Genomic DNA, 20,242 nt, shown 5'->3' on the forward strand with positions numbered 1-20,242 from the left:
TGTAAGCTCAATGTATTGAAATTTCCACCATTTCCTTGCTTGAATTAACTGGCTCTCAGTTGTGCCTATTTAGCAATATCTGTTCAGATCTGACCCCTCGGAATGGACATGCCTTGGGCAGTTTTTGTTGTAAGTTGTAACACTGTGGGAGCTGCGAAAATCTTTGGAACTGGCACAAAACTTGTCGTAACTAGTAAGTTTTCAGACAAACTATTTTAAACGTTTCATAATGGCAAAATCCATCAAATTAAGCTCAATCATTTATCTCGATGCAAGAATGTACACTGGCTAAAATTTTATTATTAGTGTAATAATTTATTAACAACACTAATGTTAATGAAACCATAAGTCACTGGCTAGCAACAGAAATGTCGTAACAATCCTTTTCTCGTTTGGGTGTAAATAATACCAGGTGCTGAGCACCCTCAATGTCCGTTGGCTTCAGTGGGAAATGAGAAGCGTTCCAAACTTCATAGGAGCATTCAGCACTTTGCTGGACCAAGCACATAATGCAAAATTAAAATTACAAGCATGCCATTTACTTATTTTTTAATAAATTCTGACGGCATAAAGGACTTTGTTCTCAAACATCAGCGGTTATTTACGTATGATAGTTTACCTGTAAGTGGCATGCAGATTGCAAACGCACACAAAAAGAGGTAGCACTGAGTCAATTACAACTTAACCCTGCAATTCTCCCTTTAGAAAACCTCCCATTGAAACTAATAGGAATTTCCTTTGAGCAAGGAGGGAAGCCAAAGGGCCCAAAGTAAATTGCCGTCTTAAAAAAAGAGAAGTGATACTTAAAGTAGTAAGAATATATCATGTATATTCTTTTACAGCATGCCTTCCTTGTTAAAAATTCCACTTAAATAAATTAGACAAGCGAGGTGTTTTGAAAAGTTAAATTGGACCAAAACAACAAGTAGCTCCACACTGGAAATTATAATTGACTTGGAAATTAAGAGTCTTATCTTCTTAAAGTGTCTTATTCAAAGGCCATTGAAGCCAAAGGAAAAAAGCCCTTTGGCCTTAAGGGGTTTTATATCTCGCCTAAAATGAGGCGAGATAGTTAAAACAGATTTTGCCCACTTATGCGCACACACATGCTGCTTATATATGTACAAAATTAAGATTTTTATATTGGATAGACACCCATCTAACCATGTACAAATACAAAAAACTACGTGCTTGTAGAAGTATCAACATGTAAACGTGACTCCAATTTCTAAAAACATCTAATGAGAAATGCCAGAAATAATCATTCGTTTTTGCAAAGCACAACATCACTGGGCACGAAGCTATGTAAAGGTTTTTTGAATACATACAAGACTTGAGTGAGTAAATCATTTGGTAAACCTACTGGTCAAGCCCAATCCTGTATTCCTGGGTGCTTATGGTTTATATGGAATGTAAGATTGAGCTCCAAATGTTGAACTAATTAGTGCTGGAGCATGAGGATCGAAATTGAAAAGAACAGAAAAATCAATTCCCAAAATTGGTGACAATTTCCAAAGTGAGGGAGCTCTTTAATGAAGAGATTTTTCTTGGTTAGGTAGTCTTACATTTCAGCTATTTCCTTCTAATTTCAAGATATTTTAAATCCTTTTTGACACAACCCTAATTACAAGGGTATAGTCTGGTTCAGTTCCAAGTAGTTTCAGAAAACTCTAGAATAGCCAGACAGCACAAAAATAAGCTGAAACCATTTTAGAAAAGGAACCTTCACAAGCGTTGACATCAAGGGGACTACTCACAAAGCATAAAATTAAGCACATGTGTAAGACTTTGTGGGAGAAGGGCCTAATCTATTTGTGTCTCAGTTGACTAAAGACAATTGCTGACATTATCAAAGGAGCCTGAATTTGAAAGGGATTTGGGCACCTAAATCCTTTCTTACTGCCTTTAAAAATTCCAACTAAATGTTTTGTGGAGTATAGGCCAACTATTTTGTTAAATGGCCTCTAATTTTTCACCTGCAATTAAGTGTTGGAACAAATAGAAAACGCACAGAATACATGGTGCCCATTTGGGGACCTTTGACACTACTGAAATATCAACAACCTTCCGTTTCTTCTTTGTGGTGCACATTTATAACATGAGAATGTTGCCTCGTTCCGCAGAGAATACTTCTTTGGCAGTTAGCTGGGTTGGGAACCTTATTCTCTTGGTTGTATCCCACAGTGACAAATAGGTATTTGAAATTAGCAGCAGTAGATGTGTTTTCAACCTGCTCACTTCTTGTGATTACTAGTAAATTTAATATACTGTTTAAAAAAATGTATCGTTGACTGTCAGCCATATAACAGGAGCAGACAGATCATGATTTTGGTAGGGAAGTCTTTTCTGACCTGGTTCAGTCTTATTTCATGCACTTACACAAACTTGGGGATGAAATAAAATTCAACATTCCCTCTATTCTAGGGGTTCTCAAACTGGGGGTCGGGACCCCTCAGGGGGTGACGAGGTTATTACATGGGTGTGGGGGTCGCAAGCTGTCAACTTCCACCCCAAACCCTGCTTTACCTCCAGTATTTATAATGATGTTAAATATATAAAAAGTGTTTTTAATTGATAAGGAGGGGTTTCATTCAGAGGCTTGCTATGTGAAAGGGGTCACCAGTTTGAGAGCCACAGCTCTATTCCTCAGCAAAGATTTGATCGCTGAGCTCTGTTGAGAGCTCCATTGTTAATAATGCTTCAGAATCAAGATTTTCAAAAGTGGTTGACTAAAGTTAGGCTCCTAAATACTTATTTGGGCATTTAAGTTTCTTGATTTTCAGAAGTGTTGAGCATTATGCATAACGCTCCATGACACTGGCCAAATACATGAACAAAGTCATTTCAGGATGTATCATCCTTGCTAATTTTGTAATTGATATTTGTCATTGAGGGATACAGGTTACTATATTTACTGTAATTTCCCAAAATGGCGTTCAGCAACAGTTTCCCTGAAGTTGTATCGGCTGGGTCTGCACTAGAATATATCTTGTGTGTTCTTATATCATTTTAAGGTGAAAAATTGATAAAAAATGTTTTCACAAAGGTTCAGTTTCTTAGTGTGGAAAAGGCTTAAAGATTACTTTTTTCTCTTTTTAAAGGTGCTAACTCAGGTTCTTAAATAGTAAATGCAGATAGTTCAGGGCAAATTTATCTCCTGATAGAATATTCTAGTGATTCTTAAAGAGAGAGGCCTTATTAAAAGGTTTGTGGAATCCTTAATACTCTTCCCTTCTGGTACATCTACATTGTAATAAAAATCCTGTAACACCAAGTCTCTGAGCCTGGGTCAAATTACTTGGGCTTGTGGTCTCAGGCTTTGGTGCTAAAAACTGCAGTGCAGACATTCAGGCTCTGACTGGAGCCTGGGCTCTTAGGCCACCTCCGTTGTTGGGTTTCAGAGCTTGTGCTCCAGCTCAAGCCTAAACATCAGTTGTACTCAGCATTCATTCAAAAAGTGTTTAATATATTTTGAGTTTGGAAGCCATGTTAGTAGGCAGTTTTCTGTTCCACAAAAACCTGCATTCAATTCTAGCACGTAAACTTCTGCAATTCCAGCTCCCTAAAGCTGTATCCCATAAGTGGATAATTTACTCCTAACTTCACAATTTAATATGCAGTAACAATATATTATAGACTTAAATAGTTCAAATACATTTGGCAACAGAATATCGTTCCCATGCTGAACTCAGAGTTAAGATTGTGGGCTTGAGTGCAAGTTGGAGGAATTGGATGCAAGAAATGAAATTGCCTCTCTTCCGCTTTCAAATCTGTGAATTCTTTATTGTTTCAAAAGCACAGCATACCATGTATACTGCAATTCTGAATTTACTTAATTTCTAACACATTCATTTCTCTCTCTAAAATGAATCCAGAGACAGAAGCAAAACTCGATCCCAAGAAGATCCAGGTCCTGCCTCCTTCTACTGAACAAGATGGGAAAGTAACACACATATGCCTTATTGAGGATTTTTACCCAAATGTCATTAAGGTGACTTGGGAAGACAACAAGAAGAATGCAGAGGAAAATGCGGTGCATGGGGAAATTTGGCCCCCTGATGACAATCAACTTTCATACTCAATAAGCAGCTGGCTGACCGTAGATAAAAATAGCGGCAAGAATTATCACTGCAAATATCAACATGAAAGCAAAGAAGATTCTCTCCCAATTGAATCTCCAGGTATATACTATATTATGAAAACTAGTGCTATATATATTTAAAGAGTTCACTGTTTCTTTACAATAAAACAGTAAAATGTATGACTGTTCCTGAAAGGGTTTGCGCTCTCCAGGCCACTATTAGTTTCCATCTCTCCATAAGCTGGCTGTCACTGAAGCTTCTCCATCAGAAGCTCAGTTTTGGCTCCTCTTCCCCAATTTAAAATCTTTCTATAATGACTGAAAATGTTGGCTGAGCTCCTCAGCTAGTGTAAAGCAGCAAAACGCCACTGACGTCAATGGAGCTCTGTAGATTTACACCAGCCACGGACCCGGCCTACAGTGTTTGGTTTTGAACAAGTGATACATATTGCAACAAAAGTAATAACACACACAGCATCTAACTTGTTGCAGCAGACCAGAAGAATTACACAAACCAAAATGAAAAAGATAATGCAAGAGAAAGAGAAAATAAATTAAGAGATTTGTTTAGTTCTTATCTCTACCAGATCTCAGATCTTTAAGAACAAAATCTTTCTCCATTCTTTTGACTGGATAGGTATTTTTCCAACTTCTGTTCACAGATAGCTAGATTCTCAGATGGTGTAAACTGGCATAGCTCTAGTCAAGTTAATAGAACCAGGCCAATTGACATTAGCTCAGAATCTAGCCCATTATCCTTACATTTCAGTTCTCAAAGTGCCATCTGATAAAAATATATTTTAAGGTTATTTATTGATTTGCAGTATGTATCTTACCCCCAGGTCTCAGTCAGCATGGAGGCAATTAATAAGAGCATATACAAATTTATCTATTTCAAATACAATGGAAAAATAGGCTTATTGACCACCACCACCCACCACCCCTTTGCACATCCAAAATGCCTAAAACATGGGCCTTAGACTGTATGCTGATCAGGATTATTTTCTTCTATCTCTTGTACAGCTATTAAACAACATCACCCCTACCCAGAATGCCAACAATCTCAGGCTGCCTCAGGCGGCCAGGTTTTTATCCCCCAAGTATACGTACACATTGCAAAGGGGCAAACACAACTGAGTAATTTGGTGGGACAAAATGCATCTGGCTTGACATGAACAGAAACTTGCATACACAGAAGGGCCAACGTCCAGAACCTGCAATCAGATCGGCTAGTCCAGACCTCTGCACCCATGCAAATGCCAAAGACTTCAAGTGAGCTCCTAACAGGCACAGAGGTTTGCACTGACTGATCTGATTGCAACATCAGTACCTAAATCTCAATATAAGGCATACAAGTACTCACTTGCAGGAGCATATGCATTTTTCCAGTTTTATCTCTAGTTGGTTTTGTACATCAGCTACGTGCTACAGAGCATTTACTCTGGATGGAATCTCAGTGCTCATTTTTTATATTAACTTTCCATATTTGAGTCACTGTAGTTATAATACTTTTACCATCTTTTTTTTCTTTGAACTTCTGTCAAGAAATGGGTGTGTTAATTTTCAACAAGAAAATTTGACAATTAAAGCCCTCTTTACATGTTATGCTTCTATCCTTTCAGACACCTCCGCAGTGACTCAAACCACAGCAGGCTGTACCAACAGACTTTTCACAGGTAATTGTGTCCAATTCTCATTCTCTCTACAATATAGTTAAGAATTAAGCACTATTTCATATGGTTCAGACAAAAATGAAAATATTCTCTTGTAAATAGTCCACACATAATTATTCTCGATGTGGAACACTGCCGAAAGTTAACATTTGCAGTGTGTCCAATAACTAATGCCCATGGGCAGCTCAGGTTAAATACTGTAGAGGTTCTGCTGAAATACATGTTTCGGTGGGATTTGTTGTGCTCTGTTAACATGCCACGTGTGTCATTCTTCTTTAGCCAACACATGCAACTGTTCTTTAATCTAATACGTAACATGTTAAATTATAAAAAGTATCCAAGGCCAAAATTTTCAAATGGTGTGTAAAGGTGCTGAATGCTTGATGACCCAACTGATTTCAGTATAATTTGTGGGTGATCAAGAAGTCTTAAAATCAAACCACTTTTATTTAGCTGCTTGAATATGGATTTAGAAGAAACTTAAGCATCCAGGTTTGAAAATTTTGGCCTAAAATCATGGCAACACCCTTCTGTAAACTGTCAGTGCCAGAAGCACTAGCATCATGCCTACTCCTTAGCAGACAGTAGCGATACCAGCATTGAGAGTGCCTCTTTTCTACCAGCTCTGCTGAATGAGCAGGTATATTCGGAATGTAGACTTGGTTAGCAGACACACTCATTTATGCATAGTCTGTTTAGCCAACATAGTTACTGCAATTGATTACTGTATAGACCTTCCACTATCAGACACATGGTTTTATACTTTTTTTTCCCTTGAGGCTGTAGAATATGCACCATTAACTGGGTTTTTTTTAAATCTTGTGTTGCTATTACAGTGAGTTTCATGCACAGGACGGCGTATTTAATATACATTGTCTTACTCCTGAAAAGCACCATGTACTACATCATCGTACTCTTCTTCATGTACGGAACGCGAAGTCCAATCAAGCGCCAGGGAAAGAAACCTTAAACTTCTTACACCTTCCAATGTCAGCATTTGTGTCTGAAATTTACTTTGCTTTGCCATAAGCCTGTTCATATGAAACACCTTGCTCTAAATATTAAGACATGCATTTCAATTTGATTTTGTTGGTTATTTCTCTGCACAGATGGCTTCTTCTGCTTAAGAGCACACAGTTTTACATGTTCATTTTTTCTATTTTATTATTTTAATTTTGAAACTGTGGAACTTAAAGGGCTCCTTGATTTCAATGGGAATTTTGCATCACAAAGCAGTGCAGGATCAGTTTCTTAGGCTCTTATCCTGCAAAAACACTTGTGCACACAAAGAACTTTTTGGATGTGGATAGGCCAACTGCATTCAGCAAAGTCAATGGGAAGACTCGTCCCATAAATATTTGCAGGGCTAGAGTCCCAATCTGTAATTTAAAATGATTTGTCATTTCATTTCTATTAATTTCATTTATTTCCTTTATAAAACAAAATAAGGCTTTGAAATATGAGTAATTGTTTTAAAAATGGAAAGATTAATGTATTTTAAATAAAATTCAGCATTACAAAATATTCTGTCCAGTTTATTTATTTAAAGGAAATCTAAACACTTTTTAAACAGTTTTTTCAAGGCAGACATACACAAGTCTGGAAGAGAATGGTAAAGCTAAACACACACACCTGCCTTATACATGGCAAACTTCCATATTATATCTTTTAACAACATACAAGTTACAATGAATGAAATACAATCTTCACTGGATATACCCTCTTCAGTACATGCCTAAAGAATTTCAAAAAGTGAAATACTCTCTTTAATGCATACTTTAAGCTCAAACAGTTCATTTTAAACCAATAAATAAAGGCAAGAGTTCTCGGATATCACTCTGAACTTTTCCGTGTCTCCAAACTCTGCAAGTCCTTATTTTCATTAATATTAATCTGTTCTAAAATTTTTGTCCAAGTCTGGGCAAATTATTGGCATAAGTACAACCACATTGGGCCCTGAATGCTTGCAGTATCCATATAGGAAAAATCATATTAGCTGTATTTTACATATATACACAATTAGCAGTATATCTTTAATAGCCTGTGCAGCTATGTTCTTAGTATTCCCACATCCGGTATGAAGATTACACAGGTTCTGCATACTTGTATTTACTTCTGAAGAGGTTAAAATTCTTTAAAGAAAACAATTGTGTTATTTCCCGAATCATACATAGGATGTGTTTTCCATTACTTAACCAACAAAACAATTTAATAAAAAAGTTTCCTACGGAACAGGGAAGTGGGAAAAACATACTGTAACTAAAATACTTCTGTTTTCAAAGGATGACAACATTTGCAGGAAAACTAAGTACTTTGTACCAAATTCTGCCATTCCCACTCATTTTAGAGTAATTTGTCCAATGAAATCAACAGGATTAGTTATAGATTAGGATACTATGTACTGTTCAATATAAGGGTGGAGCGTCTGGCCCTTATTCAGTAGGTAATGTCTTAGCCTTGAAACTTTTCAAACATACTGGTATTTAAATTGTCTAGCTTGGCCTGCTTAAGTGAAAATAAATACCTACAAAGCTATCTTTGGACCAAATACTTTACATACAATTACGATGGACTCTAGTACACATTTATATTTTGGAGAAAAACAAAACGAAACACACCCCTATTGCTGCTGTTGCAGTCCAGAACACAAGAAGACACAGCACAATCCACTAACATTAATAAGCCAAGTTTGCTCTGACCAGAGCAGATCCTCAGCTGACGTAAATTATCATAGCTCTTCAGCTCAGAATCAGGCCTGAGTTTTAAAGAAAAATATTTACCAAAAATACTTACCATTGAGACTTATTTTGTACTATGATTTCATTTTGTTTGCACAACACCCTGAACATGATAGCAGGAAGAGGGGAAACTTTTAAAAATTAATTAGATTGCAATAATTAGATTTGTAGTGCCGATTCTGCCCTCTCTGTTTGTTTTTATGGGAGCTATGTTCATAGCCATAAGCAGAACATATTTTTATGTTTTTAAGCTTCTTGTGGAAAGGCCTTTGCTTACCCCCAGCCCTGAGTGAAGTTACCTTGTAGCAATTACTGAGGTTTATCAAGTTTGCGGTAGCAAATTTCACAGCTGCAATGGCTCATGAGCACCGAACGTGACCTCCTGCTGCACTTTTACATGCTGAACATGGGAGCCGGGGGTTGTTTTAAGGCTTGTTTATTTTTGAGGCTTGAGTTATTTTGTTTGCTGGAAGATGTGGTTATTTAGTGGAAAATTCTATAAACTAAGCTAGTCACTGCTGTTTCAGAAAAGGTAGCTTGTGATTGGTGTGTGAGATAACATGAGGACAGTTAAACCACAGCCAGTCCTGCGCCCCACCACATACGTATTTACAAGCCACAGCTAATGGAAATACAAAGTAATCCAAAGACATGCCTGAGTTACATGTAGAGAGTACAGTAACACTTCATAGTCTATTACCATGGTATCTGTAGAAATAGTGCAGTTTAATCTACAGTGTGTTGGAGGCACATTAATGCACATAGACTACCATTGCAAGACTAGGAGGATTGCAGGAAAGCTACATGCACTGATGTTCCTCCTTCCTACTATGAAGTCATTACATGAAGTTAGATTTTGTCTAGTGAGGTTAATACCATTCAGGAGATAACCATCTTGTCAACTATGAGCGCAAGCGTCCTACCATACTATATCCACACACACGGTTGAATATCTATTTTCTACCGGTTATGATTTCATAGGTCACAGTGCCAGAATGACAATCCACATTCAATTAGGGCAACAGTTACTAAGAAATATGAATAATGTACAAATTCCACCCACCGCACATTGATTATAAAACAGCAATTGTTGATAAAAATGCTAGAAAAATGACAAGGGATTCACAGTCTGAAGGAAGCATGCGGTACTTCTAGAAATAAACACCATACAGTGACGTCTGCCAGTAGAGCACAAGTAAGATTCTTACACAGAAAACCTGAATAATGTAACGTTCACTACCAAAACACCGATACATGTTATGGCAACTACCCATGGATTATTCTCCCCCTCAAGTAAATGCTTCATGCAACTCTGGATGAAATATGATCTGCTAATGGCTGTTATAGAGCTGTGAAAAAAGCTACGGTTTCACTGTTTTTCTACTTGGTAATGTATGGCTAGGTTTTGAAACTACTGCTATCATATCACAGGGCACCTGCTACTCATTAAACCCTGAGTAAAGCATGGACATCCACATAAGAAGGTATAGGAGCATGGCTGTTATGCACCTGGGTGTTAAAATTAACAAACAAATGGCACAAGATTCTGAAGTAACTAGTAATTTGGGGTTATCCAATTTGTGACACCTTAAGTGCAGGTGCTCAGCACTTTCTGAAAATCAGGGCCCCTTTGAGGTGTCCCAAGTTGAGCACCCAAAAACTGAGACTCCCAAAAATCACACCCATAGGTTTAAAGTTTCCTATTTTCTCTGGCTAATGCTACTTAAAAAGGAGACTATCAATAAAAACTGAATAGATTTTCTGTCTATGAATAGTTTTCATATCCTAGGCCTTAATTTCATTTTAAAGTAGGTTACAGTTTCCACCCTCCCACAATCCACATAATTATTGTAGAAGCTCATTTCCTGAAACCCTTCACCAAAACAGAGTTGTTTACTCTTTGCATTGAAAACTTTGTCCAAAACATTTATTAGAATAAATTCCACATTTGCCTCCTGCTTGAATAAACAGGATTCTACTGTTGCACAGGCTATATTTAGAGATTACACTCCACCACACGAGTCTGTCACAATAGGCAGGAATAAATTAACTTTACAGTGCTGTCCCATAAAATCTATACAAAAATGAAAGTCAACATAGACCATTTGTTTCCCAGTGAGAGACAAGGAGGTTGGAAAGGGAGGTCTTCATACTACGTGAAGGGACAGACAAACATGTCGTAATATGTCACATTGTTTTTATTAACATTTTTCTTTATTTTACAAAGAGTGCATAAGTCCATTAAAAAAAAGCATGGAGTTTAAAAAAAAAGAAAATGTAAAAATTAACAAGACAAATATTTAACAATGTAAAATAAATTTTATCTGGTGAATTCAAACAATCATTAAATATACTTCCATCATACAGAAGTGTTACTTCAATATATTACCAGGTCTACTGATTAGTTACACAAGCACAACACTTTCTAGTAGCTACCTAGTCGTTAGAAGATCAACTTCAAGAATCACTGAATACAAAATGGATGAGTAATTTTTCATAACAGCCATGAGGCAGTCTAATATATATATGTGAACAGAACAACTTTGTGAGGTATTACAGTACACGGGAATCACTCCTCTTTCCTCGCTAATAAATAAATTCTTTTGTTAGCAGTTCCACCAATAAGTCAACTGCAGACATTGTCATTACAGTTTCAAAATAGGCAATTCCCTAATGGCCTTTGATTCAGATTTTCACTCTGTAAGAGATAAAACAAGTCAAGATGAATAGAGTTTGATCCAAGACAATGGACATTAAGAGAGAGAGAGGCTCAAAAAGAGAGACCAATATCTCATTACTACTCACAAAAAAAAAAATCAGAAATAAGCTATGAAAAAAAGACAGGTAGGAACTTAAGCCTCTTAAGAGGATTAATTCCCCATCAATTAGAAACAACATCAGTTTTAGTACAGTGAGCACATTTGAGGGAAAGACTACTGTGAAATATTATAGAAAGAATTCTGTTTCTTCAATAGTTAATAAAATTGATAGGTAAGAAAATAATTTGTACTAAGAATTAAGAGAGGGTAACACATAAAACGTAAGGCATACACCAAGTAGCCAAACCCTTTCCTGACCCTGGTATGGTCTCCTGTCCCTCTTCTTTCTGTTGTTTAAAACACTTTAACACACAGAATCCCCCAACATTCTACACTACGGTCATGTCTACACTACAGATACAGCACCATAGCTATACCACTGTAGCACCGCAGCATGGATACTACAGCAATGGAAGGGGTTTTTCCCCTGGCTGTAGAAACTTGACCTCCCCAGAGGACAGCAGCATTCTTTTATTAACCTAGCTGTGTCTACGTTGGGGGAGGGGAGCGGAGGTGCTACACCACTCTAATGTGTGGATTTTTTCACAGCAACTATGTTGACCTAACTTTTCAGTGTAGGCCCGACCTAAGAGAAAGGACTCAAAGTAACTTCTGCTCCTTTCTCTCTTCTACTCAAGATCCTCTAACTTCTTGTTCTTCCCCATCTTCCAACGTGAGAAACGGGAGGAATGTCAGGGGGCCAACAGATGCACACACATGGCTAGCCCACTTCCTTTTATGTGCTCCATGACAGTTCATCTCAGACCCTACCAGAGTACCCAGTGTGCCTTGACCTCACCTGTTGCTGTCTCCAGGAAGAGGAAAAACGGGGATACTCAGAACTCATTGTAGGTGGGTCCTAATTCACCCTTTCAGCAATCAGATATATCTGCTTCTGCTCCCTAACAGCCATCTCAGACATTAGAAACAGGCCAGTTCCAACAGCATTAACCATTTGGATTGTGGCTAATTCCTAGGTGATTAATAAAAGAGACTTTTTATGCAAGAGACATTTTCCCTAAAGAAGGACTTGCCTGTTATCTCTCATAGTTGCTATACAATTGGTTTTTCACTATCCTGTTTTTCTTCAGATTCTTCATCAGATCCTAAACAGGAAAAGAATAACATTATTAGTTTGGTAAGAGAAACTCAGAGTCTTTATTAAACAACCAGTTCAAATTGTGAAGATAAGGTTTTTCTAATGTAACCCACACACTGGGGTGGGTGTGGTGTTCTGTCCCAGCTAGTAGCACCGAGACCACTTGAGAGAGAGAGATTAATGAGTCTGCTCTGCAGCCTTAGCTAAGAGGCATACGGCTTTTAGCTCACGCAGTAGAGGCTCATGCACTAAGCTCCAGAGGTCCCGGGTTCGATGCCACCCGCCGACGACCTGACCGGGGTCTGTTGATGTTTAATCTAAAATAAGAGATTTTTGTGTAAAATGGAAATGCTAGTAAAGGCCTAAGTAAAGTATTTTATAAGCATCAGGTCATTAGTAATCCAAACACCATTACTGAAATAATGGTATCCATTTATATGACGTGAAGACTGAACTAATCAGAATGATCACAGCACAGTTGTGACCACCATTGGTTAATTATTAACCCCATTTTAGAGACAGGAATACGTACTCGAGATCACAGAATGCATTAGTATCAGAGATGGGGTTAGAATTCTGGAGAACTTCACTCCCAGTCTTAAGCTCGAACCACTGTACTACACACATCTATAATCAGTAAACCCTTTAGAGTGGAGGTGGACCCTTTCTATACCCCCGCCTAGAACCTCAACCTACTGTGCCACATTGGAGGGAGTGTCCCTTCAGAATCTAGTGCCAACTCAACAGGGATACTAAACTGGTCAGATGCGGACCAGCAAACAGAAGTTCTGTAGCTATGTTTTGAGTTATAGATTCCTTTGTTCCCACCACACCTGGCACTGAACACTGCTTGCGGTCAGTGAGAAATTTCTCAGCCTCTGAACCATTCCAGCTTTGAGTATGTGTCTTGGACAGTTATTTTTCCTGTGAGAATCTCATTTGATTGTAACTGTTTATGATGAAAAATGCCTGGGAAACTTACTCTGGAGATCTGTGCCACTATCTTTAAGCCAGATTGTGGACCACAAAAGTAATGTTATATTTTTCACATGAAATCTGTGGTAAAAAAGTCACAGAGCATGAAGGGATTTTTTTTTTAAACTAAACTACTTCAAATCATTAAAATTCTTTGTCGTGGCTTAACTGCCTCTATTAATTTTGAAGTTGAATTTTAAAAGAAACTGTAAAAATCTAACTGCTGCCTGGCTCAGTTAGCACCTGCTCTCACCACAATGGTTACTCAGCAACCATTAGCTGCTTATTGAAGATAAAGGGGCTGTAAGTACAGTAAACTGAAACTGAGCTATTCCTCTTAAAGGGACACAGCTTTACATTTTTGAAAGGACTAACTTAAAACTATTCCATGTTCCACTAGGGCTTGTCTACACAGTACACCAGAACGGTGTAAACTGTAAAGTGCTTCTATGTGTTGTACTCTAACTGCCCTGTTGACTTGCTCTAAAAGGTCCCTACTGTGTGTTGATATCGTCCCATATGACACAGTACTGTATTAACATGCATTAAGAGGCAGAGTGCAATATTTTAGAGCACTCTAGAGTTTACACCCCTCTGGTGCATGTGGCCATGCCATGTAGACAAGCCCTAAAAATTTAAAACAAAAAAGTGTAAAGGGTTTTTCTGCTCTCCTATTGGTCTTTTTACCATAGGAGAAGCCGATTAGCAAGGGGAGTGTTGAAAGTAACTCTACGTAAAGCTATCAGACACACAAAGGAAATGAACTGATAGAGAAATTTTTTTTTACCATCTTTTAGTTACAATAATCACTGGTTTTACTTTTAGCAATAGTAGGTACAGAATTTTCAAACGTATGATTTTCAAGTTAAGAGTGTCCCTTAAATTTCTATCAGATGTTTATTTGCCAGCTTTCCCAATGGACTGCAAACTATTTTGTGACATTCTAGACCACCACCTAGATATATACTGAAACATTCTGATTTATTATCTCTTAAATTAATTATATCCCAATGTTGCTCATTCTCTTTTTAGTCTCTCCTCATTGACAATGAAAAAATATGGTCATCAATTTATATCTCCAGTGATATTGTCTATACTATTTCTGACTTTAAATTTATTGGCTGAGCTTGCAAAGGTCTTACACTCAACTTGATGGCATTTCTGTGTTCATAATTCAATATCTTTCAATTCTAAAATTCCAAGAAATATTCTAGGCCAGACCCCTATTTATTTTGAGGAAAACTGGAAAACCAGAATGGGGAAAACAAGGAATAACACTTTAAGCACCTCTATAATAGTCCACAGATCAAACAACTGGTTGCTGGCACCGAATAACACCTTCCAGCACGACAACACCCTATCCAACCTCTGCTTGTCTTTCCAATACAGTAACATATTGACACCCTGAATGATACACCTCCCACAAAAATAATAATGGTATGGGAGGAATGGAGGGCATGCAGGTGGGGGCATGCACACAACCCCTGGTGTGGAGGGGACAATGGAGGTTCACAGAAAGCCCCTGGGGGAACTTGCATAAGGGGAGGGAAGAATGGTGGGCACATCATTTTTGGAAGAGGGAAATTGGAGGGACTTTGGTATGGGATGCACACAGAGCTGTTGCTATGGAGAGAATGGTGGACACTGGCATGGAGGGATAGAGGAATGGGACACACAGAATCCCTGTCTGGAAGAGGTTGGGGGAGTCCCTAAAACAGAGAGGGATGGGAAGATGATAGACAGGGATGGAATGGATGGATGTGGGATGGAATGAAAGAATGCAAGGATCCCCTGGTGTGTGCAATAAACTTGGCCCACACAATCTAAGGAAGCTTTAATCCATCACAGCAGTAAGGATCATTTCTAGAATGAGTATACTCTTCAGCAGACCTTTAAAAATCCCAGTCTCAAAGGCTGCTATCAAACCCCAATTCTCTTGTCTGTAGCAGTAGACTGGACAGCATATCCCTAATTTTTTGTTTAAAACTCAGCTTTTGTGCCACTAGATTGGATTAGATCTGGCTGCTTACTTCTGCCATTATTCCTCAAAATCTACTGAAAACCAGATTAAACCAGTGGACATTATAATTTTCTAAAATATTTTCTGATTTAAAGTTACCTGTATGACTTATTTTTACTCTATGCATCTTCACATGATTCTACAGGCAAGAAATAATGCAGCATTGTGGATTTCAAAATAAGGTTACAAGGGTAACGATGCAATACTTCCGATACTCAGCCTGTATTCTTAATGTCTCAGAATTACAACCTACTAGATAGATATCATCATCTCTCAGATACAACAGGTGACTAAGCATATGGGTACAGGAGCAATTAGCTGTTTTATTCTGTGCTCTAAATTGTCCTAATGCCTCTTACCACCACTAGATGGAACTATACGACAGCTATCTTTATTATACTATGATGCTAAACAGTTTAACCTTATACTAAATTCAGCAGTTAATATCCCTTCTTCAGTAATAAATCATCATAACAAGATCATCCTTGATTATATTGCACTCTTGCTCCTGAGTGATACTTCTACATTAACTTCCACATAACATGCAAAATAACTGTCAATAGTAGCCTTATGGACATAAAATACTGAATTTATCACCAGTACAAAGTTATTAAAAAATGGATATGTGATCTTCCCATGTAAGTTTCTCCTTTGTACAGAGATTGCCAGTGTGACCTCTACGTTGTTGCTCCTTATTACGGGTACCTCCACCCCACAGCTGGTTATTAAAGCTTTTGTTACCATGTCTAAATCCTGTACAAGCCTCTCTCTCAGCCCAGTGAAAGATTTCCTAACCTGTAACACTTCCTCAAAGCACCTGAGAACTGAAGCATTCTATGTAGATTTCCTTACTGCAGGAATACAGCTATGAATAACTGCAAAGACTTTCTCCTCTTTGTTGCACTTTCAGTAACAAAAAACAAAGTTTGATTTCCAAAAATTCAGGGTTTAATTTTAATGGCTTGGGATACATCCAAGGAACACCGTAGGTGCCCTGGGGCAAGCATGGAAAAGGCCTGCCACCGGAAGGACCAGGCTCACTCCAGTCACTGGGGTGACCACTGCATTGCTCTGATCCTGCTGCAGCAGCAAGATAGCAGCAGAAGGACTGAGATGGGATCGCTTCCAGGAACTGTTTTGCTTGGTGCCAAAAGCCATTCAGCCAGCTATCTACAACACTGTAACAAGACCAGAAGTCCAGATTCCTGACAGATAAGCTCCTCACAGAAATCTGACACAATTGTTTTTGTTCCACCCCCCACATCTGACAGATCAGAGAGCTGTGAAGTGTCCCTAATGGAACTGTAAGGGTAGCAACTCAATTAACCTGTGAAAAATAATGCCAAAGTAGACATTTATAAAGCACACCTTGCAAGATTACAGGAAGATATTTATAATATTTTGCAGATAACAATATTTGATTTGATTTCATATTTTAAAAGGTATGAACAGACAGCATGACGGCATGAAAGTGCAATCCTATTCTGAAAAATGACTAGCGTGGTATTGTGGGGTTCCATATTTGTTTCTTAAAGAATTCAGGTGTAGTTCATTCTACAAGTAAACAGATGACAGTATCTGCACTCCCTGCAAACTCATCCTTGAATCAGATAGTAAAGCTGTTTCTTTCTGGCTTGTATCTAGTCACCTCTTACACTGACCCAATTGAGGTGCACCATAAGTGTAGTTAAGATGCAAGTGAAGTTTGCCTCAACAAAACTCAGCATGCTTACACTTTATCTATCTATAACACTTCGGGCTAGTCTACACTACAATGCTACATCGACGCAGCTGTGCCGCTGTAGCACATCTGGTGAAGATGCACTATGCCAACAGGAGAGCACTCTCCCATTGGAATAATTACTCCACCTCAATGAGAGGCGGAAGCTATGTTGGTGGGAAAGTGTCTCCTGCCGACATAAAGTGGTATAGACACTGCTTTAAGTGAAACTAACTTACGTTGCCCCTGAACGACGTAAATTACATCAACTTAAGCAGTAGTGTAGACAAGCCCTTATTTCTGTTCAGATTTTCTGATGACATGAGAGCAGGAAACCCCTTGATCTCAAGTTCTGATCTGTTTTAAATTTGTTGGCCTTTCAGTTTAATTGACTGTCATCTTGCTTTTGTATTATGTATGATAGGACTCAGACCTCTCTACTCCATTCATTAGGTTATTTTAGATTATTTTAGTGTCAAACTGACCAGCTGACAGATTTCAAAATAAATGTAACTTCATATTGTAAAGCTTTATAGCAATGGATAAGTCTTATTTCTGCAGTGTTAAAATGCTACATGGAATTTTACTTGCAACAAGTGTCTTATATATTGTAGCAAAAATTACAACTGGGAAGCGTAAATTGCAAATTGATCAAATCAGATCGAACTCTGATAAATTCAAATCACATTTTCTGGACCCAAACTATAAAATTACTGTGTCACTGCCCTTTAGATTAGATATACGCTCTGTGGGAATCTTCAGGAAACCTAACAGCAACAGAAAATTATTCTCTGCATACACACTCTGAACAAAATTACCTGCTGCAGATTCAGGAGGAGAATAAAACTGCCCATCAGAGAGGTGTCCTGGCTGAAGAAGAGCTGCTCGCTCAGACGCATCTTGCACCAGCAAGAGCCCTAAAAAAAAGCAGTAATTAGAAATGTGCATCATTGTTACCACTATCAGTCAGAATGTAAGGTACTATATTATAAAAATTTTGTTTCCATTGTGGTCTGTGTAAGTTGTGTTACTGCAAAACATTATTTCAATACAAAAGAACTCACAAAAAGTTAGGACTTACTCTTTGATGGGTGGGATTTGGGGAGGAGGGACTAAGCATCGCAAGAAAAGGGCTAATATAGTGCCCATCTTTCAAAAAAAAAAAAAAAGGAGGAGGATCCTGGGAACTACAGGCCAGTCAGCCTCACCTCAGTCCCTGAAAAAATCATGGAGCAGGTCTTCAAGAAATCCATTCTGAAACACTTAGAGGAGAAGACAGTGATCAGGAACAGTCAGCATGGATTCACCAAGGGCAAGTCATGCCTGACTAATCTAATTGCCTTCTATGATGAGATAACTGGTTCTGTGGATGAGGGGAAAGCAGTGGACGTGTTGTTCCTTGACTTTAGCAAAGCTTTTGACACGGTCTCCCACAGTATTCTTGCCAGCAAGTTAAAGAAGTATGGGTTGGATGAATACACGATAAGGTGGACAGAAAGCTGGCTAGAGTATTGGGCTCAACGGGTAGTGAGCAATGGCTCCATGTCTAGCTGGCAGCCGCTATCAAGTGGAGTGCCCCAAAGGTCGGTCCTCGAGCCGGTTTTGTTCAATATCTTCATTAATGAGGTGGAGGATGGTGTGGATTGCACCCTCAGCAAGTCTGCAGATGACACTAAATTGGGAGGAGAGGTAGATATGCTGGAGGGTAGGGATAGGATACAGAGGGACCTAGACAAATTGGAGGATTGGGCCAAAAGAAATCTGATGAGGTTCAACAAGGACAAGTGCAGAGTCCTCCACTTAGGACGGAAGAATCCCATGCACCGCTACAGACTAGGGACCGAATGGCTAGGCAGCAGTTCTGCAGAAAAGGACCTAGGGGTTACAGTGGACGAGAAGCTGGATAGGAGTCAACAGTGTGCCCTTGTTGCCAAGAAGGCCAATGGCATTTTGGGATGTATAAGTAGGGGCATTGCCAGCAGATCGAGAGACATGATTGTTCCCCTCTATTCAACATTGGTAAGGCCTCATCTGGAGTACTGTGTCCAGTTTTGGGCCCCACACTACAAGAAGGATGTGGAAAAATTGGAAAACGTCCAGCGGAGGGCAACAAAAATGATTAGGGGACTGGAACACATGACTTCTGAAGAGAGGCTGAGGGAACTGGGATTGTTTAGCCTGCGGGAAGAGAAGAATGAGGGGGGATTTGATAGCTGCTTTCAACTACCTGAAAGGGGGTTCCAAAGAGGATGGATCTAGACTGCTCTCAGTGGTAGCAGATGACAGAACGAGGAGTAAAGGTCTCAAATTGCAGTGGGGGAGGTTTAGGTTGGATATTAGGAAAAACTTTTTCACTAGGAGGGTGGTGAAACACTGGAACGCGTTACCTAGGGAGGTGGTGGAATCTCCTTCCTTAGAAGTTTTTAAGGTCAGGCTTGACAAAGCCCTGGCTGGGATGATTTAGTTGGGGATTGGTCCCGCTTTGAGCAGGGGGTTGGACTAGATGACCTCCTGAGGTCCCTTCCAACCCTGGTATTCTATGATTCTAAGAAGCAAAGAGTGCTGTGGAAAAGAAGTCTGAATCTCAGACAGTCCTATTTGTTTTGATGATGAGGATAGGTAATTCTGAGTAAAGCTGAAGGGAGGCTATGAATACCACCCAGTAAATAGGGAACACCTTCTAGTTATTAATTTGTGCCAATCATACCACTTTACTTTGGACAGTTTCTTTTTCCCCTAAAGTGTGAACTGTTCACTCCAGGCAATACAATATATCCTTGCTAACTAAGTTCTACTTATGGGAATGAATTCAAGCCCTGGGGTAGCAAAGAAAGGAAAATCATGCATAATGAGCCTGCGTGGATTAGTAATGCTACTTGTTCCATTTACATTCAGCCAGTCTCAGAATCGCAGGTGTTAGACATAGAAGACATACTAGGGCTTTTAATGCATTTCCATGCCAATGCAGGAATGCTCCCTACTTTTATTGGTACTTGAACAAATTCAATTTCCCCATCTTTTATTTACTGTGGACTGCCCTGTTTTCTTAAAATGTTACTGTCACTGAATCTGTACTAAACACTGAAATAACTAGTGGCAAATATAGTGTGATAATAG

At 38.8% G+C, this 20,242-nt stretch overlaps 1 protein-coding gene and 1 gene segment (V, D, J or C); one reads left to right on the forward strand and one right to left on the reverse strand.

Moving 5' to 3' along the window:
- Positions 1 to 43: 43 nt before the first annotated feature.
- LOC140907294 (T-cell receptor gamma chain C region C7.5-like) lies at positions 44 to 7,344 on the forward strand. The segment is given in 4 exon segments: positions 44 to 193; positions 3,876 to 4,181; positions 5,704 to 5,757; positions 6,591 to 7,344. Coding segments are annotated over 4 exon segments (585 nt in total).
- Positions 7,277 to 20,242, reverse strand: part of STARD3NL (STARD3 N-terminal like) — a 42,977-nt gene continuing 30,011 nt past the window's right edge. For all 6 annotated transcript variants that reach the window (XM_073332867.2, XM_073332866.2, XM_073332862.2 and 3 more), the window contains 3 exons: positions 17,944 to 18,042; positions 12,346 to 12,417; positions 7,277 to 11,190 (listed from right to left, as the gene is read on the reverse strand). In XM_073332867.2, coding sequence (XP_073188968.1) covers positions 12,349 to 12,417; positions 17,944 to 18,042 — 168 coding nt within the window. In that variant the 3' untranslated portion in view covers positions 7,277 to 11,190; positions 12,346 to 12,348. The remainder of the gene's footprint in view (positions 11,191 to 12,345; positions 12,418 to 17,943; positions 18,043 to 20,242) is intronic.

The sequence above is a fragment of the Lepidochelys kempii genome, chromosome 2, assembly GCF_965140285.1.
Source record: "Lepidochelys kempii isolate rLepKem1 chromosome 2, rLepKem1.hap1, whole genome shotgun sequence".
Lineage (NCBI taxonomy): Eukaryota > Metazoa > Chordata > Testudines > Cheloniidae > Lepidochelys > Lepidochelys kempii.